Source organism: Kogia breviceps, chromosome 15 (assembly GCF_026419965.1).
Source record: "Kogia breviceps isolate mKogBre1 chromosome 15, mKogBre1 haplotype 1, whole genome shotgun sequence".
Taxonomy (NCBI): Eukaryota; Metazoa; Chordata; class Mammalia; order Artiodactyla; family Physeteridae; genus Kogia; species Kogia breviceps.
In genome coordinates this window covers 23,839,980-23,867,006 of record NC_081324.1, presented here as the reverse complement: position 1 = coordinate 23,867,006, position 27,027 = coordinate 23,839,980, and the positions used below count along the sequence as shown (strand labels likewise).

General features: G+C 37.6%; 1 protein-coding gene across 6 annotated transcripts in view; it reads right to left on the bottom strand.

The window, feature by feature from the left end:
• Window positions 1-27,027, bottom strand: part of DYM (dymeclin) — a 383,872-nt gene that overhangs the window by 277,151 nt on the left and 79,694 nt on the right. For all 6 annotated transcript variants that reach the window (XM_059039793.2, XM_059039792.2, XM_067015750.1 and 3 more), the window contains exons 7-8: window positions 5,892-6,017; window positions 4,296-4,438 (exon numbers count right to left, since the gene is read on the bottom strand). In XM_059039793.2, coding sequence (XP_058895776.1) covers window positions 4,296-4,438; window positions 5,892-6,017 — 269 coding nt within the window. The remainder of the gene's footprint in view (window positions 1-4,295; window positions 4,439-5,891; window positions 6,018-27,027) is intronic.

Sequence of the window (27,027 nt, the reverse complement as noted above, 5' to 3'; positions counted from 1 at the left end):
AGTGGAAAAAATAGCGAAGTGTTGATAATTCTTGAAGATGGGTTATGCATAGATAGTAGGTTCATTCTACCATTCTCTATGTTTGTACATCTTTGAAATTTTCCACAATAAAATGTTAAAAAAGAAAGATACTAAATAAAGAATAGGTGAAATCATGTATGTAAATTAACTACTAAAGTGATTGGCAAATGTAAGGCATTCAATCAGTGATAGACATGTTATCTTACCTGAGTTCACATCTATCTTGAGTGCAGATAAGTATTACCTTTTGGTATTTAATTACATACAACAAGTATTTACTGACAGTCCACAGATGTAAGGTGCTTTGTTGCAGCGCACACCCTCACATAAGTCATGAAGCAGCTTACACACTCAGGACTCAAGTGGTGACAGTGAAAGACCAGATAGTAATGACCTATATGGGAAAAGAATCTAAAAAAGAGTGGATATATGTATATGTATAACTGAATCACTTTACTGTACACCTGAAACTAACACGACATTGTAAATCAACTATACTTCAATTAAAAACTTCTTAAAAATTGAAAAAGAAAAATGAAATGGAAAAAAAAAAAAAAAAGAAAGGCCAGATAGCAAAGGTCAGGAGTCAAAGTGCAAACCAACATCACCTCTTTCCTATGTGATCTTAGACAAATAACTTAATAACTAGGAACATATCTTCATCAACTATATTAAAAAGTAAAACCATCTATTTCACAAAGTTGCTATGAGAATAAAGTGAGATACATAAATGTTGCTCTGTAAATTCTGAAGTGTTAGATATATGTTAGCTCTCATTTTATTGTGTGTAGAGCCAATGGAGGGATAATGATGCTTGTACCTACTGATCATAAGACAAAGTAGAGTGTTAGGTGCCTCCGGAAATGATCACATCTAGCCAGGAGGTAGAAAGGAAGTCTTTTGTGGAGAAGGTGGTACTTGAGAATGGTTTTAAAGGATGGAGGAGCAGGGACTTCCTGGTGGCGCAGTGGTTAAGAATCCACCTGCCAATGCAGGGTACACGGGTTCGAGCCCTGGTCCGGGAAGATCCCACATGCCGCGGAGCAACTAAGCCCGTGCACCACAACTACTGAGTCTGCGCTCTAGAGTCCGCAAGCCACAACTACTGAAGCCCGCCTAGAGCTCGTGGTCTGCAACAGGAGAGGCCACCACAATGAGAAGCCCGCGCACCACAATGAAGAGTAGCCTTCACCTGCCGCAACTAGAGAAAGCCCGCGCACAGCAACAAAGCCCCAATGCAGCCAAACAAACAAACAAAAATGCATGGAGGCGCAGAAAAATCAGTCCGAGAGAGGAGGAAGTAGGACTCTAGGTTAAAAAGATAACCCAGGGGCTTCCCTGGTGGCGCAGTGGTTGAGAGTCTGCCTGCCGATGCAGGGGACACGGGTTCGTGCCCCGGTCCGGGAAGATACCACATGCCTCAGAGCGGCTGGGCCTGTGAGTCACGGCTGCTGAGCCCGCGCGTCCAGAGCCTGTGCTCCGCAACGGGAGAGGCCACAACAGTGAGAGGCCTGTGTACCGCAAAAAAAAAAAAAAAAGATAACCCAAATAAAAGTATGAAAAAGGAAGAATGTCAGGCATGCAAGAAGCAACAGAGTTTTTGCTAAAGTCTGGGAAACAGTGTAACAGCCAGATACACATCTGAAAAAAGTGAGAATAAACTGGGGAGGCCCCTGCCTAACTCCTTTGAAGGTCCAGATGTGTAGCTCACACTCCTCGGGACCCCAGTTCTGGAAAAAAGATTCTCCTCTTCCCTTCCAGTAACAACAAAACCTCACTGTCCAAAACTGTTAAGTTTTTTTTAAAATAAGGCACTCTGATTTAAAGGAACTAATTTAAGCAAACCATACTATACACATCCTGCTATGAAAGGAAATGCTTTCTATTGATATATCCAGGAAAAATTTAATCCCAACGAAAATGCCATTAAAAACCCAAAAGGGTTTATAATTTACATTTGGCTTTGGAATCTAACTTTTTTTTCATTGAGGAACTTCCAAATCATATTTTTCTCAAGCTAATATTAAAGTAAGAAAATTCCTTAACTACCAACCAAAAGATCATCAAATCAAAAGATGACACAACTAAAGTCAAATTTCCTTTGTCAACTTGATTGACTTTCATGTAATGTGGCTTAATTCAAAATTACATGACTATGACCATTCTTACTTTTATTTTCTTGCCCACAATACATAGCTGTGCTACTTAAAAGGAAAACATCCTTTGGCTGTTTTTTCATAATTCTTTGTGTCACATACTGTAAAATAATAAATTACTCCATCACTTATACTTTTACATGAATAATTTTATGAAGATTTAAGAAGCTATGTAAAACATCTTATGACTACAGGCATACTATAAGTCTCTTTTAATGCTCTTAGCTGAATATTAAATTTCTCAATGGTAGGGGAAAAGACCAGAGAACCATTAAAAGTTATGTGGAAATTGGGCTTCCCTGGTGGCGCAGTGGTTGAGAGTCCGCCTGCCAATGCAGGGGACACGGGTTCGTGCCCCGGTCCGGGAAGATCCCACATGCCGCGGAGCGGCTGGGCCCGTGAGCCATGGCCGCTGAGCCTGCGCGTCCGGAGCCTGCGCTCCGCAACGGGAGAGGCCACAACGGTGAGAGGCCCGCGTACCGCAAAAAAAAAAAAAAAAAAAAAAAAAAAAAAAAAAAAAAAAAAACCAAAAAAAAAAGTTATGTGGAAATAGTCTCAGAGATCATCTATTCTAACCGTGATCGACATCTCCTAGACCAAGAAACCGGGAGCTAAGAAGAGTAAGGAACTTCCTTCCGATACGCAGAGTAGATCTAAAGTTAACAAGTCAAGTTTTTTGGCACCCAGTACTGATGACACCACATACCATACTGGACTTCTTTATGATGACACGTAACTGCAAGAAAAATCAAGAACTACACGCAAGTCTATATTTTTAAAAACTGCAAAGCACTGCCACTGTTTTGAAGAAAGCAGGTAATGAACTTCTACTACCTCCTCCAAAAGAAATGTCCAACCATATTGGAGAACAGAAAAATACTCAGCTTTTGAATACTTACACCAGTTTAATGACTGAAAAAAGAAAACACTAATGGATTAATCAAGCCTTCCCACAGGACACCCGATTCCCACAGGCACACAGGATTCCTGTGCTGCCTTCAGAGGCCGAACATGAGCAAGCCTTGTACAGCCTCCTCATCGGAAACAATGAGGGCAATGGCAGGGGTGACTCGGAGAATGAACCTCTGCAGGTCTGCTGGTCTAGGTAGCATACTCAGCACCAAAGACAGAGCCATGAGTGATTACAAATGTAATTCAACTCATAGAAATCAAAGGAAGGCAAACCTAGAACAGAGGTCTTCTCATCCAAAGAGGTTCCTGAGGCTCCTCATCCCATAAATTATCACACAGTACTCCATTTTCCTAACAAACTGATGCCCCTGCCTGAGTGCGGAGAGCACGTCCCAGCCTAATTCAGCTGTGGAACTCAGCTCCATTTAAAATTCCTTCAGACAGCTGAACTCTGCACTATGTAATTAAGCAGACCGTATACTGTTTCTTTAGTAAGAGCACCCAGGCAGACCTTACAACTGCCAAAGTGCCAGTCTAGTTTTTGTTTCTCCTTCAGAACAAAGCACAAGTTCAGTTGACGTAACCTCACATGACCCAGGTCCTCTTGTATTTCTGGTCTCTTTAGGTCTAAACGTTGTGAAGCAGAAATGAGGCTTTACTGGATGGTGGGAAAGGACTTTCTTCAGTTAATGAAATTTGCTTCCAATCTGATAAAACTCACATTCGTGCCACTTCAGAATTTATTACAAGACTCTTCAAAATGTGCTCATTTGTCACTGAACAAATGAAACATTGATTATAATGAGAAAACTATACCTAATCAGCCATGTAAAATCCTAACCAAGAAAGCCCCAAAAATAGAATAATTTCCTCATAAAACACAAGCGGTAAAAAGTTTCCAAGAGCATAACTGTATTTATAGTGTACAGCTAGAATGTATGCAATATGCATATTTATAAATATTCTTCTTGAAAAATGTTCTCTTCTAGGTAAACAATCTATTCATGATTTGCATATATTTCCTTGTATAAATCAGTGCACCAAATGGAAAAAATATTTTAAACTATTTCCAGTATTTCACATTTAACCAGCTGCACAGATGCAATATAACAGTTAGTAGTGGCAGCCAGCTGAACAGAATTTCTTATGACTAACTGGACAAAACCTACGTGTATCAAAGACTTGACAAAATCTGGTAAGACTTACTTGCTACTCCTGATGCCAGTCCATACAGCAGCCCTCCCCCATCTGACTGCTGAGGGAAAACGTGTGCCCCTGGAGGAGGTGGCTTCTCTTGCCTGATGAAGTTATACAACAAGGTCTTTACAAGTTTGCTGGTATATGGGAGGCTACACAAAAAGAAAAAAGAAGAAAATAAACTCAGATTTTGGGGAGTCAACTGACTTTGTATCATGATAAATATAACCTATATAATCTATTGACATAAAAGGGATTAGCCCAATTCAAAGAAATCTGGCACTGCCACAACAGTGAAGACCACAGGCTTTGAGATCAGACTTGAGGCTTAAATATGGCTTTCGTCTTAACTATGCCATATGTCATTCATCAAATCGCTTCAACTCCTAAGCTTCAGTTTCCTTATTTGTAATCTGTATAACAGGTGAGATATCATAAATTCAGTGAATAATATAGTACAGTACTTGGCACTTGAAGGGAGGTAGTAACACAGAGTCAGTAGGAAAAAGCAAGAATTTAAAAGTAAGGAAATTGACTTGAATAGTATATTTGACTTAACCCAATATATCCAAAATATTCAACATATAACCAATATAATAATTGTTAAATATCTTACAGTGTTTAAAATAAATAGAAGTATGAAGTTATTCAATCTATGCATGCAAACAAAAAACATATCCATATATATACAGATTTCTTTTAATGTTAATACCCTTCACTTTTAAGTAACAGAATGAGAGGAGAAGGGAGAGAAAACAGGTTAAAAGGGATATGTGTCCACAAATTGGTGATAAATCAATTCCTGCAATCTGGAGAAAACTTTTGAATAGACTCTTCAGCCAACACTTAAGGCCTTTTATCCCTATTATCAGTGATTTTCAAATATGTTCCAAAAGAGCCCTAAAGGATTCTGTGAATGTGCCACAAGTATAATCAAGGTAAGCAAGAGGTATGTGAAACAGGCAAAGGTGCTTCTCTCTCTCTCTCTCTCTCTCTCTGTGTGTGTGTGTGTGTGTGTGTGTGTGTGTGTGTGTGTGTGTGTGTTTAATATTTATCTACTCCCGTCCCTACCCACCAGGAGACTGTAAGCTTCTGCTCTGCTCAGGTGCACAGCTCCACATCCTAACACATGCCTGGCACATGGTTAGCACACAATAAACATTTGCTGACTAAACGAAAGTAGGAACAGTCAGTTAAGTGACTGCTGAGGAAGTCCAAACACATGGTGACGGGACGTACACTGCAGTAGTCGTTTCAATGGGACTGGTGGGAAGGGGAAGATACAAATAATTTCAATGAACAAATATGACTGGATGAATGCTTAGACATAGAGAATGATGCAGAAGGAAGAAAAGATGGCTTCAAAGTTTCAACTCTACAAAGAAACCACTAGAGAAGGTAATGAAGCTAGGGGATGAAAGGGGCAGGGAGGATGGATAGTTTAGACAGGAAAGCAGATCCTTATGTGTTGGGTTTGAAGTTCTGATAGAACAACCAGAGGAAATGTCTGGTTGGAGATATGCAACGACACTAAGGAAAGAGGACAAGACAAGAACTATAGATTAATTCAATAAAAAACTTGACAAATTTAAAATAGAAACATACCATCGACCTTGCATCAAATACTTGTGACTGATGCTCTGTCGCAAAACTTCCTTGTGGAAGAGCTGGCAGGAAAGGAAAACCACCATTGTTGACACAGCTTCTACTGATATTTCATATGTAATATCTCTGGAAAAATGGGAAACAAGTCAGAATAATGATCACTTTGGAAGATTAAGATATTGCTCTTTTCTAAATAAATTATATATTTAAAAATTCAAATAAAAATATTCAACATGCTTCCGGATTATTAAAAAATACTAGTATGTTTAACATAAAAATTAGGTCAAACAAAAATATGAAACCCTTCCTTGTCATTAGTTCTTGTACTTGGGTCAAATATCCCATTACTTTCCTATTTTCCAGGTCCCATCTACTAATGAATGACAAGTATCAATATATTAGTGTATAATGGAAACAGTTCCCAGCAGTGTTCTGCTTTGAAGGTCCACTCTAAAGCCCTTATGTTCATTCCCTGTTTAGTTATAACATGGAAACAAATATTCAGATTGTAAAACTGAAAAGAAGTCACAGTGTAGGGAAGACAACAATGTCTTTCTGAGTTGATAATAACTTTACAGTGAGAACTATGGTATACCCTAGATCTTCTATCTCTAAGTGGCTACTTTCTCAAGGCCAACTCTCCCTGTTCAGCAAAATATGAACAGTAAACAAATTGTTCCTGTTTTATTAAGCGTATTTCTTTTATGAAGGACTACCATTGTCCTCCGAAGATCATTAACCCCTTTTAGAAACAAATCTTAGAACAAATAAAAAGGAAACAAAATTTTGGCTGAGCACGAATAGGAACAAATGCATCAAGAAATCTTCAATTATTGCAAAAGTTTAAACACAATTATCATGGGGAAGAGTAACATGTTAGCCCAGGAAAGTGAAAATCTCAACAACATAACAAAAAGAGTAACAGCTCCAAAAGAGTATCAGCTATTTTTACAGAACTGAAATATTTACGAAAAGCCCAAAGAAAAATACTTAACACCTACTTAAATGAAGCTCATTAAACAAATTAAAGAGGACTTGATTCTAGAAATGGAGAAGCTTACCAGATTTTTAAGTTCTAATTCTACCAGATATTTACGGAGTTATTTTGCTGATGAAATATCTTTTAAAAGCAAAGTATACAAAACAAAACACAAGAGACCCATGCAAATGATCTTATTATGTAACGAATAAATCTCATTTCTACTCGGAAAGCTGACTAATACTGTAGAACAATTCTCTTTCCTGACATTTCCATAATTATTGTTGTAAATATTAACCACATAAAAGGCACATCTTACATTTGTACTTATTTCTTGAATTGAATGAAAAACAACCCTGATGTGTTGTATTAGGATTCATTAATTCTTCAATAATGATGATTTGGGTGCTCAAAACCCAAAGCATTTTGAATCACATAATCATTTATTCATACAGCCTATGCCTGTCAGGAATCCATACTCTGTAGTCAATTTGCTAGGCTTTTCAGTTGGGTCAGGGCTTAAAGCCGAATCCTGAAGAACAAGTATCTTGCCACAGTACACCCTAACTAGGTAAGTGACTACCTCCAGTACACTTGTTAATGCATTTAGTCATTGCATCAATAATAAAAAAAAAAAAAACAGCAGTGGTTTACAATTTAACATCTTACACTAGGTCCCTGATCCAGGAAGAAACTGCTTTAATTTGTTTAAACTAAAAACTATGGCTACTAATAAATACTATGTCTGACAACTTTAATGAAAGAACGTAGATTTAGAACAGAGGGCTGTTCTCCTTCAAAATAAATTGGGCCAAACAACATAACAAATGGGAGGGATCTTTTTTTTTTTTTTTTTTTTTTTTTTTTTGAGTTACGCGGGCCTCTCACTGTTGTGGCCTCTCCCGTTGCAGAGCACAGGCTCCGGACGCACAGGCTCAGCGGCCATGGCTCACAGGCCCAGCCGCTCCGCGGCATGTGGGATCTTCCTGGACCGGGGCACGAACCCGTGTCCCTTGCATCAGCAGGCGGACTCTCAACCACTGCGCCACCAGGGAAGCCCAGGAGGCATCTTTATTGCTCTGATTTTGATTGGAACTAACTAGGACTTCCTGAACAGAGTCATCAGCATAGTGTACCAGGCATACATAACTCACAACAGCAAAAAGGAAGAAATATGTTGAGGCCATATAATACACAATCATAATACAAAATGAATACTCTTTGCAACAAAAATGTAAAGGGAATTTCATGAAAAAAGGATCCAGGATGCTGTTGACTGACTTAGAGGATATCTTCTATTCATTTTGCTGGCCAGCATCGCAAACAGGATGATCTGAATGGAATGACAAAATACCATGAAGATAATTCTACACAAATTAATCTTAATCACAACCAAAATTGTCATGGAGTTTTTTCAGAAACTTCATAAACTGACTCTGACATTTTTATGAAAGAATAAACATATAGCCAAGTCAATCTTGAAACTGAAAAGTGAAGAGAGGGACTTCCTCTACCAGATATCAAGCCATGTTACACAGCTGCAGCAATAAAAATGGTATGGTATTTGCAAGCACACACAAAAAAATTAGACAAACCAGTGGAACTCAACTGAGAACTGAATGTACAGGTCAAACCTGTGTTTCTATGGAAACATACAATAAAACGGATCCACAAATCAATGGAGAACAGATTGTACAGAAGATGGTGCTGCAAAAAGCTGGCTTATTTCATAAAGAAAAATAATGATGGCTCCCTATCTTACAACATATTCAAAGACCGACTACAGAAGAATTAAAGACCTACATTCGCTTGGATGTGAATGGCAACACTAAAATTAATAGAAGAAAATGTACCATGATAAGTTTGTAACATAAGCACAAGAAGGGACTTCTTAAATAAAAGCCTAAGAGCACAAAGCATAAAGTAAGTAAATAAACAAATAAAAGCATTTAATTACATCAAAATTAAGGATTATTGCTCAACAAATGAAACCCTGAACAAAGTTAACTGGCAGATGATAAAATGGAAGATGAACAAAGAACTAATATCTAGAATATTACAAGCAACTCCCGCAAAAAGCCAAGAAAAAGCCAAGAACTTCACTAGGAAAAAAAAGAGCAAAAGATAAAAATCAGTCTGTTTAAAACAGTGTAATATCTCTTGATGTCCTAGAAAATGTAAAGTATTGACAGGTACATAATGATATATAAACCCTCATGTACTGCTGATAGTACTATTAACCAACACAGTTATTTTAGAGAACAATTTATAACCCAGTATATGTATATGCCAAAGAAAAATTCACAGAAATATGTCTGAGGACTGTGGTAAGCAACCTCCAAAATGACTCTCAATAATCCATGCTTCCTGCTATTCATGTCCTTGTGTAATTGCCTCCCTTTGAGTGTACGATGGATCTAGAGACTTGCTTAGAAGCAAGAGAATAGAGTAAAAGTGAAAGCATGCCACTTCTGAGAGGAGACTGGCTTACAAAACAACCGTGGCTTGTGTTGGGCACCTGCTCTTGCTCTTCTGTTTGCTTTCTCCAAGGGAAGCCAGCTGCCTTGTTGTGAGCTGACATACAGAGAAGTACACCTTGCAAAGGCTATGGAAGGCCTCCAGTCAACAGCCAGTAAGGAACTGAGTCCAACAGCCCTAGAGAAATTGAATCCTGCCAACAGCCAAGTGAGAAGTCTAGGAAGCAGGTCCTTCCTAGTTGAGGCTTCAGATGAGACCACAGCCCCAGCCATAAGATCAACTACAACCTCATGAGACACTTGAGTCAGAGGCACCAAGCTACACAATACCTTGATTCCTGATACTAAAAAACTGTGAAACAACGTTTTGTTTTGTTTTTATTGAAGTATAGTTGATTTACAATGTTGTGTTAATTTCTGCTGTATAGCAAAGTGATTCAGTTATACATGTATATTCTTTTTTATATCCTTTTCCATTATGGTTTATCACAGGATACTGAATAGAGTTCCCTGTGCTATCCAGTAGGACCTTGTTGTTTATCCATTCTATATATAGTAGTTTGCATCTGCTAACCCCAAACTCCGACTCCATCCCGCCCTCAACCCCCATGCCCTTAGGAACCACGTGTCTGTTCTTTATGTCTGTTCTTTGAGTCTGTTTCTGTTTCATAGATAAGTTCATTTGTGTCCTATTTTAGATTCTGCATATAAGTGATATCATATGGTAGTGAAACAATGTTGTTTTAAACTTCTAAATTTTAGAGTAGCTTACTGTGCAGTAATAGATAAGTAATATAAAGACTTTCATTATTTGTGGTGTTGCAAAGTTGGAGGCACCCCAGTTGTCCAGCACTGAAGAACTGGATAAGTAAAATGTTGTGGATGTACACAATGGAGCAGTTTTAACAGCAATAGACTAGGTGTTCATTTAGCATCACAGATAACTCTTAAGAACAATTCTGAGAGGAAAAAGCAAAAAACAATGAGTTCTACAACACAATTCTATTTATGTATATTAAAAATACATGTACACTATAGTTGATTCACTTTGTTATAAAGCAGAAACTAACACACCATTGTAAAGCAAATATACTCCAAAAAAGATGTTAAAAAAAAATACATGTACACATAAGTATAACATCTTGTACTCAGACACATACATTAAAAAATGCATGCATTAAACATATTAAAATGGCTGTTTATGGGAAAGAAAAAGAGTAATGAATGGGGATAAGTGGGAATAAGTAAATGGATTAATATTAAATGGAGGGGGAGATGGGCCTTACACAAACCAACGATGATAGTGACCCTTGAACTGAAGAATGTGACTGACTCAACCGTATGCCTGATGTGTCCAAAATCAGGGATTGTGGAATGAAGGGAGGCATAAGAGGTTGGGGGACATATTGAAGTGGGAGAATGCTCAGATTAATCCCAGAAACAAAAAATACCAGCAATAAATTATCCAGTTAGGACACTATAAGGACCACCATTTAAATAATGACAATGGCAATGGAAAAGAGCAGTAAGACTTAAAAGACACTTAACAAAATAAAACTAATAGCACTCAGTGACAGACTGGATGCTTAAAGTGGGCGAGAAAGACTAAGACTAATCAAGAAAGACCAAGGTTTCTAGATTTAGAACTCAAAAGAAGGTGACGTTATCAACCTAAATCCAGAACACAGGAAATGGAAAAATTACTTTACATGTATAATCTATCGATGCTCTTTATTCACAGATTCCATGTTTGTGAATTTACCTACTCACTAAAATTTACTTACAACCCCAAAACAATTTTCTGCAGCACTTTTGCAAGTTGAAACGATCTACGTAATTTTCTAATTTGCACCAAAGGAATCCTAGGCAAAATTTCATGACAAAAAAATAGCTAACGATTGCAAATGAACTCACAGATGATAAAGTTACTTTGTTAAAGATAAAATTAAAGTCTGCACTTTTCTAATGTCAGTGGGGAACGGGAAATATCTACATAGCAAAGCTTCATATAAAATTGACTATCCAGATATGATATGATGTCTGGAATTTTCTTAAATATAATCTGAGAAGTGGGGGAGGGTAGTTGTGGATGGGGTATAATTGAAATAAAAGTGGCCATGAGTTGTTAATTACTAAAGCTAAGTGATAAGCATATGGGAGTTCATTAGTCTCTCTACATTTATATGCTTAAAATTTTATGTAAGATTAAAAATTGACTACACAACTGTAGACCAGAGTTTGGTGAAGATGGGGACCTCTCTTACTCCTAGCTCCTACCACATTTCCTGGCAAATAGTAGGCACTTAACAGATATTATTTGGAGTGAATGAATCATCCAAAATTCTATATTTAACAAATTTAATTTGCTAAAGTTATCTGCTTTGAGAAGTTGGGTATGTTTCAATAGTTTTTATATTGTTGTCATTAGCAAATCACCACAAACTTAGTGGCCTAAAACAGCACAAATTTATTATCATGCACTTCTGTAGTTGCAGTACAGGTTTCACGGGGTTAAAATCAAGGTGTCAGCAAGCTGCTTTCCACTCCAGAGGCTCTCAGGAAGAATCCATTTCCTGCTCACTTGGGTTGTTGGCAGGATTTAGTTCCTCGTGACTCTAGGATCCAAGTCCCCATTTTCTTGCTGGCAGTAAGATGAGGGCACTTCCGAGGCTCTACAGGTCACCTCATTCTTTGACTCAAGGATCCTTTTCCTCCATCTTCAGAGCCATTAGTGGCTTTGAATGACTCATGCTGCATCTCTCTGACCCACCCTTCTGGTTTCCTCTTCTACCTTTAAGGACTCATGTGATTAGACTGTCCTCTACTATCCTAGTGGGCCCAATCTCCCCCTCAAAAAGCCTTTAACTTTAACTACATCTACCGAATCCTTTTGACATGTGAGGGTATCTATTCACCAGCTTTCCAGGGATTAGGATGTGGACATCCTTGGGCTGGAGAGGACATTATTCTACCTACCACTAGCAGCTAGTAAGAATTAGATGCTAATTTCAATAAAAACCGAAAACCTCCCTACCAGCCAACATGAAAATATTACTCAAAGTTATACTAATCTACCAGTTGGGGGCTGGGGGGAATATAATGTTCAAATAAATGGATTAAAGCAGGCTCCAACAAACTGGCAGGGTACAAGATTATTTAAGTACACAATGAAGCACAGCTTCAAATGACATGGCAAAGATACAGATACTAGAAATGGCTAAAACAGAATCTTTTCTTTTTTTTTGGGCAAAGATGTCAAGAACCCAATTTCCAATTTTCATTATAAGAAGATAGTGCTTATAGCCACAAAGCAGAAGAAAATTGAAATGCACAGAGTAACAAATACTCAAACAAGGACAATAATCATCCACTAGCTGCCCATCCTGCTCAGAATGAAATGCAAAGTCCTTAACCTAGCCTCTAAGACCCTACATGACTTTTGACTAACCATCCAACCTTGTCTATCACTCACCCACCCTTGCTCATTTGGCTCTAGCTCTACTGGACTAGTTACTGATCCCTGACACACCAAGCATGCACCCACCTCAGGGCCTTGCATCTGCTGTTCCCTCTGCTTAGAATGCTCTCCCACCAGAGAGTAACAGGACTCCCTCTCTGACTTCCTTTGGGTTTCTATTAAAAGGTCCACTTCACAGGGAGCCTTTCCTTACAATCTTGACTAAAATACCACGACATTACTTTTTTCCATTGTACTCGTCACATTCTAACATTAAGTAATATATTAATTTGTTTATTGTCTGTCTTACCCTATGTACAGCTAGAATCTATGTCTTATTCACTATTGTATCCCTGACACCTAAAACAGTGGCTAGCCACAAGTACACACATATTTGTTGAATAGTCTCTTTGTGCTCTTGGGCACAGTGAGAAATTAATATTATTTGGGGTTTACCAAAACCAAGAAAAATACATTCATTCATGTACAAATTTTACATGACAAAGTATATCTCAAACTCCCAGCTTCCAGAAACTAATTCTAGTTACCATCTTCCCACACATCTCCCAAGTCTGTGTGAGGGCTTCAGCTCCCTCTACCCTTTCCCCCAAAACTGCTTGGCTGACTCATATTCATCACTCAAGACTTTGGACTATGCTTTTCATAGTCTATAGTCTACATCATATAAGAAAATATTTGCTGAACCAAAAAAACAATCAACCAATATTAGAAAGTAAATGAAAAATGCAATAAAGCACAGCTTATATATTAACTTACACAACCACATAATTTTTAAAGAGATCACAGGAATTGAGGCTACTTCCATTTCCAGCACTGACAGACAGAAAATTCAGAAGAATATTCCCAATGAGGTCAACAAAAATCATTGACGGAGGGTCTGGAAGGGCACTTTCTAAAAGGACCAAAGAGCTAGTAAAATACTGAAGAATTACAAGGCCAAGATTCAAGGCACTAAGAAAACCTAGAGAGGTCAGCCTGACATCTGGATTGCTTTGGCCTCGGGATGTTTCCTGATCCATAAGTGGTGGCTGGGAATCCAAGCAGTGCTTTTGACAGGGTTGACAATCTAGGAGACAAAAACTGGAGTCCAAGCCTGCCAAGGGAGTAAGCCCTAGTACTCCACTCCACACACAGGGTAGAGATCCTCAAGGGGATCCTTACCTTGGAAGTAAGGGGGAACAGGAAGTAAATCAACAATCACATGGACTATAACACAGCTTTAAGTTCCCTGGGTGGCCAGAAAAATTCTGAAATGGAATTAAGAAGAATCCAAGGCACCCAACAGAAACAGACAATCCCCTCTGAAGAAAGATAAAATCATCCTATCAAACTATCTCTACAACTTTACAAAAACTAGCAAACAAATCAAAAATAAGCACATAAAGAGATAAGACTACATGGACAAGAACCACCATACACCCATAAAACAAACAAAACTCTCCCAATAATAATATTAATTACCAAATACAACTATGTCTACTCTACCTATGGCATAGAAGCCAAATTTTTCAAATCAAAAATTTCTCAAGGACCTGTAAACTATATAAATATAACAGGTATTTATTTTTAAAAAGTTCTAGAAAAAAATTCTAGAACTGAAAAATACAATAGCCAAATTTTAAAACTTGATTTAAAAAAATAAGTAAAAAAAGAAAGAAAGAAAGAAAGAAAGAAAGAAAGAAAGAAAGAAAGAAAGAAAGAAAGAAAGAAAGAAAGAAAGAAAGAAAGAAAGAAAGAAAGAAAGAACAAATCTCAATGAATGGGTTTAACAGCAGATTAGACTCAGCTAAAGAGAGAGTTAGTGACTTGGACATAAAGTCATAAGAAATAACTGAGAATAAAGTATAGAGAGACAACATGATGATGTTGAGAGGCATCTGTTTCCAGATTGGGGTTATTATGAGAAGGTTTACGAAGAAAGACTTATAAACATTTGCATACAAGTCATTTGCAAACATATATTTTCATTTCTCTTCAGTAAATACCTGAAAGTAAAATTGCTAGATGAGAAGAGAGGTGGATATCTGACTTCATAAGAACCTGTCAAAACTTTTCCCAAACTGGTTGTACCATTTTATACATCACAGCAATTTTTTACATAGATTTTATTTTTCGAAGCAGTTTCCGGTTCTCAGCAAAACTGAAGGTATAGAGAATTTCCATATAACCCCTGCCCCCACATATGTATACCCTTCTCCACCATCAACATCCTGCCCCAGAGTAGCATATATGTTAAAAATGATGAACCAACATTGACACATCATTATCACCTAAAGACCCCATAATATACGTTAGAGTTCACTACTGCTGTGTAATTTCTATAATCGCTATAAATTCTGACAAATGTAGTAACATGTATCCTTGATTATAGTATCATACAGAACAGTTTCATTGCCCTAAAACTCCTCTGTGCTCTGTCTATATATCCCTTCCTCCTGCCAAACCCTGGCAACCACTGATCTTTTTACTGTTTCCATAGTTTTACCTTTTCCAAAATGTATAATGGGAATAATACAGTATGCAGCCTTTTCAGATTGGCTTCTTTACCCACAGCAATTTCTGAAAGTACCAGTTGCTCCACATTCTCACCAACATTCAGTACAATCAGTCTTCTTAATTTTAGCTATTCTAGTTGTGTGTAGTGATAGCTCACTATAGCATTTAATTTGCATTTTCTGATGATTAATCACACTAAAACTCAATGTGCTTATTGGCCATTCATATATCTTTTTTGTCAAGTATCAATTTAAATCTTTTTTCCATTTCTAATTGGGATATTTGCCTAATTATTTTTAAATTGTAAGATTTCTTTATATATTCAAGAAAAAAGTCTTTTGTCAGCTATACGTTTTGGAGACATTTTCTCCCATCTGTGGCTTGACTATTCTTTTTCTGAACCATCTCTCTTGAAGAGGCAAGATTTTTACTTTTGAAGTAGTCTAACTTTATCAAGTTTTTCTTTTTTTGGCTATTGTTTTCCGTATGCTAAGTTATCTTTGCCTAAAACAAGATTGTGTGTATTTTTCTAATTTTTATATTATATGTGAAAGTAGGAGTCAAAGTTTTTTTGTTTTGCCTTGTTTTCCCATATAATCAGCTTTTCCAGCACCATTAGTTTAAAAAGTTTTCCCTCCCCAACTGAATTGTTTTGCTTCTTTTCTCAAAACAAAACAAACAAACAAAAAAACCACAATTGACCAGAGAAGTACAGATCTATTTCTTGGCCCCCTATACTGATCCACTGATTTATTTGTCTATACTTAGGTCAATACCATGTTATCTTCAAAGCTGTAGCTTTATAGCACACTGTGAAGTGATACAGTGTAAGTATTCCATTTGTTCTTCCTTTTCAATTATTTCTTCAGATATTCTAGGTTCTTTGCATTTCCATATATATTTTAGAATCAGCTTGTCAATGTCTACGAAGAAAACAAACAAACAAAAAGTATTCTGGTACAAATGTGATGAACTGACTCAGTACATCAATCTGGGTAATACTGACATCTTAACGATATTGACTCTTCCAATTCATGGATATGATGTATGTCTACATTTAGGTCTTCTTTGACTTCACTGAGCAATGTTTTTTAGTTAGTAATATACAAGCTGTACACATATTTACTAAGTATTTCATGTTTTTCATATTATTTTAAAACGGAATTTTTAAGGTTTTAGTTTCCAATTGTTTGCTACTAGTATATGATTCTTGTATAATCATCTTGCAATGTGCAACCTTGCTAAACTCACTTTTTAGTTCAAGTAGCTTTTGTATATTCCTTAGGGTCTCCTACATAAACAATCATGTTGCTGGCAAATATAGTTTTACTTTTTCTTTTCTAATCTCTATGCCTTTTATTCTTTGTTTTGCTTTACTGAACTGGCTAGGGTCTTATACAGTAGCAAGCAGAAATGCTAAGACCAAACATCCTTGGCTTGTTCCTGATCACAGATGAGGTAAACCTTCAGTCTCTCATCATTAAGTGTAATGTTAGCTACAGGTTCTTCATGGATGCTCTTAACCTAGTTGAAGATGTTTCCTTCCATTCCTAGTTTGCTGAGAGGTTTTTTTTTTTTTCTCCATGAATAGATGTTGAATTTGGTCAAATGCTTTTTCGACATTTACTGAGACAATCATTATGGCTTTTCTTTTTTTTTTTGTGGTACACGGGCCTCTCACTGTTGTGGCCTCTCCCGTTGCAGAGCACAGGCTCCGGACACGCAGGCTCAGCGGCCATGGCTCACAGGCTCAGCCGCTCCGCGGCATGTGGGATCTTAACAGACTGGGGCATGAACACATGTCCCCTGAATCAGCAGGCGGACTCTCAACCACTGTGCCACCAGGGAAGCCCGGCTTTTCTAATTTATTTTGTCAATGTGGCATATTATACTGATTTTCAACTGTTAACAATATTGTATTCCTGAGATAAGCCCCACTTAGTTATAATGTATTATCCTGTTCTTATATTGCTGGATGAAATTTGCTAATTTTTTAAAGCTTCTTCTCCTGTATTCATGAGAAATATCAGTCTGTAATTTTCTTTTTATGGAACGTCACTGTTAGGTTTTAGTATCAGGGTTATGCTGGCCTCATAAAACAAGTCATCCCATCTGCTTTAGAAATACATTTTATTGAAAAAATATTTGCTTCATGATGTGATGTTGAGCAAAGATAGCAGAATAGTATGCATCATATGAGTGAATACACATACAGATGTTAATATGCAAAAAATAAAAAGCAATCCTGGAAGATGAGATTATAGGTAAATATTTTTATTATTTTTAATTTAAATTTTCAAAATGGGAAGGGCATAAGGAAAATGAATGGGAGAAATATTTACTTCAAACCGGCTGTCTCCACCAGGAAATTTCCTGAAAAAAAAAAAAAAATCAGGAGAGATGGTCTGAGGACAATCTCTAATCCCATTCTGACCATAGGTTTTCTTTTTCTGCTTTTTTTTTAAAAAATAAGTTTATTTATTTATTTTTGGCTGCACTGGGTCTTTGCTGTTGTGCGTGGGCTTTCTCTAGTTGCAGCAAGCAGGGGCTACTCTTCGTTGCTGTGTGCAGGCTTCTCTTGTTGCAGAGCACAGGCTCTAGGCACGTGGGCTTCAGCAGTTGCGGTACACGGGCTCAGTAGTTGTGGCTCACGGGCTCTAGAACACAGGCAGTAGTTGTGGCATACGGGCTTAGCTGCTCCGCTGCATGTGGGATCTTCCCGGACCAGGGCTCGAACCCGTGTCCCCTGCATTTCGCAGGCAGATTCTTAACCACTGTGCCACCAGGGAAGTCCCAGGTTTTCTCTCTCTCTCTCTCTCTCACTTCACTGTAAACAATCAAAGTAAAGAGGATTTGCAACTAGGAAAAACAATCTAAGTGTCTCATTCCTTTTGGACTGTAATAACAAACTAATACAGACTGGGTAACTTATAAACAACAGAAATTTATTTCTCACAATTCTGGAGGCTGAGAGGCCAGATCAAGATACCTGCAGATTCAGTATTTGATGAGAGCTGGCTTCTGGGTCACAGAGATTAAGCATCTTTTTGCTATGCTATCCTATGATGGAAGGCAGCAAGGAAGTTTTCTTGGGTATCTTTTATACGGGCATTAATTCCACTCATGAGGGCTCTGCCCTCGTGACCTAATCATCCCCCAAAGACCCCATACCTTCTAACATCATCATCTTAGAGGTTAGGTTTTAAAATATGAATTTGGGGAGGACACGAACATTCGGACTGTAGCAGTGAATTAGACACACTTGCCGCATTATTTAGGGCTCTCCAGAGAAACAGAACCAACAGGATATAAAGAAATATATACATAGAAAGTAATTTATCATAAGAGATTGGCTCACACGATTACAGAGGCTAAAGGTGGCATTATCTGCCATCCGCAAGCTGGAGGCCCAGGAAAGCCAGCAGTGTAGTTCCAGTCCAAACCCAAAGTGCTGAGAAGGAGAAAAGCCCTGGTCCAAGGGCAAAAGCCCAAGAAACAGGAGTGCCAATGCCCAAAGACAGAAGGAGATGGATGTCTTAGATTAAGCAAGAGAAATAATTCACCCCTTCCCCAGCTTTTTGTTCTATTCATGCCCTCAGTGGACTGGATGATGCTCACCTACACTGGTGAGTACGATCTTTTTTACAAAGTCTACCTATTCAAATGCTAACTGTTTCCAGAAACAGACACATCCAGAAATAATGAAATAATGTTTGACCTCTGGGCATCCCTCAGCTCAACCTGTCACACAAAATTAACCATCACACTTGCCAAAGACGTAAGTTAAATGCTTAAATACTGGCAAAGGGCACGGAGTCACAGATTCAGTCTCATTAAAAGCATTTAGTCATTAAAAGCATTTAAGCACTATTTGAAAGGTTTTACACCTAGAAATTTTTGTTCCTTCATAAGAAACAAACAGCATTCTAACACTCACCTAATTTGTTATAATCATAAAAAGTGAATTCATATTTCAGTACCCCAAAATTTGACATCTATCTCAGGTGTGTTACAATTTTAAATAGGAAGACTCAACAAGAAGTTCACATTTGAACAAAGACTTGAAAGAAATAAGGAAGCAAGGGAAAAGTCTTCCAGGGAGAGGGACCAGCACACACAAAGGCCCTGAGGTAGAAACACACCTAGCATACTTCAAGAACAGCAAAGAGGTCAGTGGGGTTAGAATGAAATCTGCAAGAAGGAGTAGTAAGAGATGAGGACAAAAAGATAACAACAAGCCTGAAAGGCCTAAAAGCTGTAACAGATTGATAAATTCAAATTCTTTCTTTCTTTCTTTCCCTCCTCCCTCCCTTCCTCCCTTCCTCCCTTCCTTCCTGGCTGTGCTGGATCTTCATTTCTGTGCGAGGGCTTTCTCTACTTGCAGCGAGCGGGGAACCACTCTTCATCACGGTGCACAGGCCTCTCACTGTCGCGGCCTCTCCTGTTGCGGAGCACAGGCTCCAGATGCGCAGGCTCAGCAGTTGTGGCTCACGGGCCTAGCTGCTCCACGGCATGTGGGATCTTCCCAGACCAGGGCTCGAACCCATGTCCCCTGCATTGGCAGGCAAACTCTCAACCACTGTGCCACCAGGGAAGCCCCAATAAATTCAAATTCTTAAAAATAATTTTAAAAAATGTATCATGGCAAAAACAAACACATACTAAAAGCAAATAAGTCAAAAAGCAAACTTAGGAAAAAAATGTACTTTAAATTTATGTCACAAAGGACTAACCTTTCTAATGTAAAATTGGTCCTAGAAATAGATACAATAAAGGTGCCAAAATGAGAATGAGCACAGGATATTAGCAAAAAATGTTAACAATTCTAATGTCTTTTAATAGGGGGATGATTAAATATAAACTGATAACTGACCTACAACAGAATATAATGCAACTTTTAAAAACAAATGGGAAAGGATGTAGAGAAATCAAAACTCACATACACGGCTGGTGGGAATATAAAATGAGGGAACCACTGAGGAAAAGTTTGGCAGTTACTCAAAAAGTTAAATACGGAGTTATCATATGACCTAGCAATTTTACTCCTAGACACATAACCGAGAACTGAAAACTACATCCACACAAAATCTTGTACATGAATGTTCACAGCAGCATTAATCAGAAAGTAGAGGGCTTCCCTGGTGGCTCAGTGGTTGAGAGTCCGCCTGCCGATGCAGGGGACACGGGTTCGTGCCCCGGTCCGGGAAGATCCCACATGCCGCGGAGCGGCTGGGCCCGTGAGCCATGGCCGCTGAGCCTGTGGGTCCGGAGCCTGTGCTCCGCAATGGGAGAGGCCACAACAGCGAGAGGCCTGTGTACCGCAAAAAAAAAAAAAAAAAAAAAAAAAAAAAGAAAGTAGGAACAACCCCAATATTTATCAATTGAATGAATGGATAAACAAAATGTGGTATATACATACTATGGAATAGTTTTCAGCAATAGAAATGAATGAAGTACTGGGGCATGCTATAAGATGGATGAACCTTGAACACATTACACTAAATAAAAGAAGCCAGATGCAAAAGGCCACACATCATATGATTCTATTTACATGAAATGTCCGTAAAGGGCAAACCTATAGAGACAGGAAGCAGATTAGTGGTTACCGGGACAGGAGGGAGGGGGAAATGGGAAATGACTGCTAATGGGTACAGGGGGTTCTATTCGAGGTAATGAAATTCTGGAATTAGAGAGCGGTGATAGTTTCGCAACTTTTGTGAATATACTAAAAACCACTTAAATATATACTTTGAAAGGGTAAATTTTGGGGTATTTGAATTATATCTCAATAAAGTTGTTACTTAAAAGACAAAAATGAGAAAGCTCTCTGAATGCTTGTATACAGAAACTGCCAGGATAGACTGCTAACTGGAAAAAGAGGAAAATTCAAAACACTATGTATAATTTCCAACTTTTTATATGAATACGGGGGAAATAAAAATCTAAATTTGTAATTGAATATATATGCATGAAAAATTTCAGGAAGGATACATATGAAACTAAGAACGAACAGTGGTTACTAGGGAGACAAATGGGAAGGCTGGAGAGATGGGGAACAAGGACAGCCAGGAGATTGTTCATGTACACCTTTACGTGTTTGGTAACTGAACAACATAAGTGTATCACCTGTTTGAAAATGAAATTAATCAAGAACTAAAAATAGAGGATTATCATAAATTATAAAATCAAAATTTACTGATTAAAATCTGATGACACTGCAATAAGAATAAACAAAAAACTAAATCATATTGTGGTACGCTGAAGAGTCACTGACCCCAAGTGAGAAAACCTAGGATCTGTTTCTAAGTTCTCTATTAAACTCACTCTATTAACTTCAAAAAATAACTCCTCTGGGTCTCAGTTTTCTTATTTGTAAATAAGTACATTGGGCAAGATGACCTCTAATGTCAATTCTTGCTGTAACTTTCTATGATGCTCAAAAAAAGGAATTCAAAGCAATGCTTTATTCCTGTGGAAACAAAATTTTAAATCTATTAATTGGGCTATCTTAAGTGCCAAATAATCAAGGAAAAGAGCCAAGACAGGCCAATACTTGAAAGAAACCAAAATTCTACCATGCTGAGTGTGGTGGTTTTTAAAAGATGAAAAATGTTTTAAGCCGACAGATCTTTCTTATTTAATGTCCTTGCATAATCTTCAAAAGATTTTCATTACACAATCGCCAAAACAAAGTCAACTTTTAAAAGCCAAAATGTTGCTTCGGCTGCCATATTATCACAAGAACTTTCCACCATCTGGGCTGGAAATGTCCTAGAACAAACTACTGTTGGAGCAAGTTATTAATTTCATGTGAAGAAAAAAAAGGCGCCATGACCTTGCAGTGCTCTGCTAGGGCAGAGTGGAACACTTGGATAAAGACAAAAGCCTTCATGAAATGGGTGTTAGTGTTGGCTAAGATCAAAGTCAATGAATATGCAAGAGAAAAAACCATCCTCCTTTGACTTGCTATTGGATAAGAAACTGACAGTACTGTAAATGGAACATAAGTTTAACAAAAACAACTGACAAGTTCAAAGGATTAAGACCAAAAATTAGAAATATCAATATCATGCCAACATAGAGATTCCAAAAGTAAAATATGAGGAAAGACTAAAAAGTGGTATAGTGTATTACAGATACGGTCAATAGCAGTAATGGCTAGTTTTAAAAGTTAACAAACTCAAAGACATAGTAATACTCCTCATTTATAAAAGTATTAACAATGGAACAGAAAGTGCCTGGAGGTTAGGCACCAAGAAATCTGCATTCTAGTATCAGAACTGTCATTCGTTACCTTTATCAGTCACCTTATCTGTCAGCTTCATCATACATAAAAATTAATGGAGTGGATCAACTAAACTCAAATATACATTCCATGTTTTTACAGCTTCTCAAAGAACTAATGCTATATATGTAACAGTGTATCAAATGTATAAAATATAGCCACATAACTTCTTGAAATAAAGCTCAACCAAAAAGAGGTTTTAAAAACACTCTAAAAAATCAAAAGTTAAGATGGATTGATAAGGTGGATACATAATAAAGCAAATATACCAAAATTGTTATGTGGGTGTCCAAATTGCAATTATGCCAGCTTAAACAAAGAACGTTCATAAACAAAGAACAATCAGAGAGAAAGAGCTCTCAAGAACTAGAAATGATTGCTAAACTTTCACCGAAAGTTAGAAATGGCTTTTAAATATATGAAGAGATGTTCAGCCTCACTTGTAATGAGTGAATGCATATAAAGATCACAATATGATGTCCATTTTTAGCATACAAAAAATTTTATAATATACAATATTGGCAAGGCTCTGTTAAGTGTTTTTGGTAGGACTATAAATGATATACCCTCTTTAGGGAACAAGTTTTTACCAAATTTTAAAATGGTCACCCTTAACTCCAATTCTAAGACTTAAATGAGGACTATATCTGTATATATGCATTAAGTGAATGTATGTATATGTACTACATCCAGACAATGGAGTATTATTCAGTGCTAAAAAGAAATGAGCTACTAAGCCACGACCACAGAGGAACCTTAAATGCATGTTACTAAGTGAACAAAGCCAATCTAAAAAAGCTACAAACTGTAGGATTCCAACTATATGACACTCTAGAGAAGGTGAAAATATGGAAACAGTAAAAGGATCAGCGGGGTGACCAAGGGTTAAGGGGGTGGGAGGGATGAACAGGCAGAACACAGGATTTTTAGGGCAGTGAAAGTACACTTATGATACTGTAATGGTGGATACATGTCATTATGCATTTGTCAAAACCCACTGACTGTACAACACACCAAGAGTGAACCCTAATGTGCACTATGACTTGGGTGATAATGATGTACCAGTGTCGGTTCATCCACTGTAACAAATGTACCACTGTGGTGAGAAATGTTGAGAGCAGGGGGAGGAAGGGTATGGGAATACTCTGTGCTTCCTGCCCAATTTTGCTGTGACTCTAAAATTGCTCTGAAAAATAAAGCCTTTAATTAAAAAAAAAAAAAAAGAAAGAATGTCATATTATTTAGAAATACATATAAAGGTAAGATTACAGTAAAGGTTTATATAAACCACCAGAATAGTCAAAAACGAAAAATGACTGTCTCTGGAGAGCAAAGGGATATAGGACAAGGAGATTTGTTCTCATCATAAGCCCTTTGTGCTATTTGATTGTCTTCCCAAACCATATGCATACATACGTTACAAGTTAAAATAACTGCATCAGCATCAATAACTAGCATTAAATATCCAAAGGTAATGCAATCTGGATTGTGCCCCAAAAAGAAATTACTCTGTAAAGAATTAACTCATATAAGTAATACAAAAAATTAAAAAGGAAAAGAAAATCAATTGTTTGCTGGTAGAATTAAAAGTTGTAGTTATTAATATCAAACCACCTCATTCATATTTTGCTATACATGTATTAATAACAGCAAAAGAAATTAACAAAAGCATCCTGTACCAGTCTTGCTTTCATAAGAGTAAAAATTCTTTGAAGGCAGAGACTCAACATTTTCAGGGCTGAGCTACCTAAGAATCTTGCAAACTGACCTTAGGAAAGTCATTTCCTCTCTCTCTACTTCAGTGCCATTATACACAAAATGAAAATGTATAAAATAAGCTTAATTCTAGTTCTAAAAAATTCAATGATTAGACGCCTCTAAATAGTCCACAACTTACAAGGAAACATGCAAACACAGGCAAAATGACAGTCAGGATTCAGGACTCTGCTTTAGCTGCTGCTGATCTCTCACACCTAATGCCAGGCTAGAACTAGTCCTCCAAAGCAGCCAGAGAAGCTCCTCCAAGCAGCCTGACCCAAAAGGAACTTACTTCAGTTCCCACACAAACTATTCAGCCTTGTTCTTTTGAATCTCAGACATGCTGCGTCCTATGACCACTATACGTGTTAATGACCAAGTGCTATTACTTTTTACTGAGAAGTTTAAAAAAGAAAAATTGACTCAGAAGCAAATATATTGCTTTTCTTAAGTACTTACTATGTGTAAAGCAACACAGTTTTATAATCATAAAGCATTTTAAAATTTATAAAAGCATTTTCGAGTGCATTACTTTGGTCTTCAACGCAATCCTAAGCAACAGAGTAGGCAGTGAGAGCACTAGACACACCTCATCCCAGGCCCCTCTACTGCAGCTCAGGACATGGTGTATTAAACTAACAACGTGCCTGGCTGTTCCTTCAATGGCTACATGAGGTGATCTCCAAACTCATGCACTTCAATCTCCACACCTAAACTATTAAACAACTGAACCAGATGTGTTCAAATGTCTCTTCCAAGTGACAGTCTATGATCTATGAACCCCAATTTTAAAATGAGAAAACTGAGGCCTGGAGTGACAATGCTGATGCGTGGTAATGCTAGGATTCAAACACTATCTTCTGGATGAAGAATTAGTGGTGTTTTTTCCTAATACATAATGTCTCCTACACTTCTTGGCAATACTCAATAATGCAATTATGAACAATCTGAGCACACAGTTTATAATATAAACATTTGTGGTACTGGATGTATCTCAGTCAGATTTCTTCAATAAACCTGGTAAAGGCTTACATACTAAAATTTTTTAACCGGGATATTTTTCCCAGAGGCACCAGAAATCAATTTTCAAACTAATAAGCTATTGCGAACTTAAGTCTGTCTTGGTATTTGAAAATGCTATCATCTTTAATTCAGTTCTTGTAATGTCTTAAACATCTAATTCAGCCAGAAAGCTACACCAGATATTTACTTTACAGCACCTAAAACTTAAATGCTGACTTGTTTTAGCTACGCATTCTGCTGACGCTGGATTTGAGAAGAGTCTGGATATCAACACGCAGGGCTGTACACAGACATTTTCCCAACAGTTAGGCTGTTCGCTGCCAACGTGGGTCTCTCCAGTTCCTTCACTCTCAAAAACTTGCAGACTTCATAAAGAAACTGTTTATGGCTCTTCAGGCTCTTGAACCACCTACTTCACCACTGCCACCAAAAGTTTTCAATATTCAGATTTTCCAAAGTATAACGTCTAAGCCAATACCAACAACTATGGGTCGAATAAATGTGTATTTTATATCATTTTATTGTATTTCATAAATCCAGTAAAGTTAATTTTACCAATAAGATTCTTAATCAGTTTCATCCCTCCCCAAATACATCCAAAATGGATTTCAGAGAACTAGCTCTAAAATATATATATTATGTTCTTTTATATCTTAATAAAGAGAACCCTAAACCTAATCAAACATTTAGTCCTTTTAACATTCAAGTCTTTACTCCATCAAACCACATAGCTTCTACAGCCGCAGTCTCCCACAAACCCTCGGCTCTAATCAAACGAATACACTTGTGATTCTCCAAACACATTAGACGCTTCCAAGAGGTCCCTATGCAGCTCCTTTCTGCCTCCTTGAAGACCTAGCTGCTGCTCATCACTACAGCTCCCAATGACTGCAGCATGTGTCAGTTGTTCCTCTTACTGGGCTATCTTTCTATGCATCTATCCATCTCTAAGCTCTCCCAAAGTCATGCCTTTCTTTGCCCAGGGCCCAGTACCGTAAATATACATAATTTAGTATATTCATAACATACGTTTTTGTGGGATGACCTTAATGAAAAGGAAATTATTATATCGTGAAGGGATCATCTGGGGGACTACTGAGATACAATGCTGACTGTCCGTCCCTAAACTAAATGGCTCCAGACTAGTCAGCATTTATAGCTAATTAATCTACCATTTCCTTAAATATTGTCAGATGTAATCTCTCAGGGTTTCGGTTTCTAGTAGCCGCTTTCCACTGCTAACATCTATAAGATACCTAGTGTTTATAATATAATGTACCAACTGCAAGGGGCTTTGAGCCACTATATCTGCAATGGAATATGCCTTAGCATACTACTGTGTTTCCATATAGATCAGATGATGAGAAACAAACAAAATATTTAAGCACATTGAATAGGTTGTGCTCCCATGGATTTACTCATTCAACAAGTATTTTTTTGAGTCTTCCACTTGCCAGGCTAACCTGAGTACCAAGGGGACAGCAGTGAGCAAAACAAATGTTAACACAGGAAGAGCCCCTGTTTTCATGTAGCTTTCATTCCAATTTCTTTGAGAAATAACAAGTAACATGAAAAGCAGTGATACAAGCTTCCCTGGTGGCACAGTGGTTAAGAATCCGCCTGCCGATGCAGGGGACACG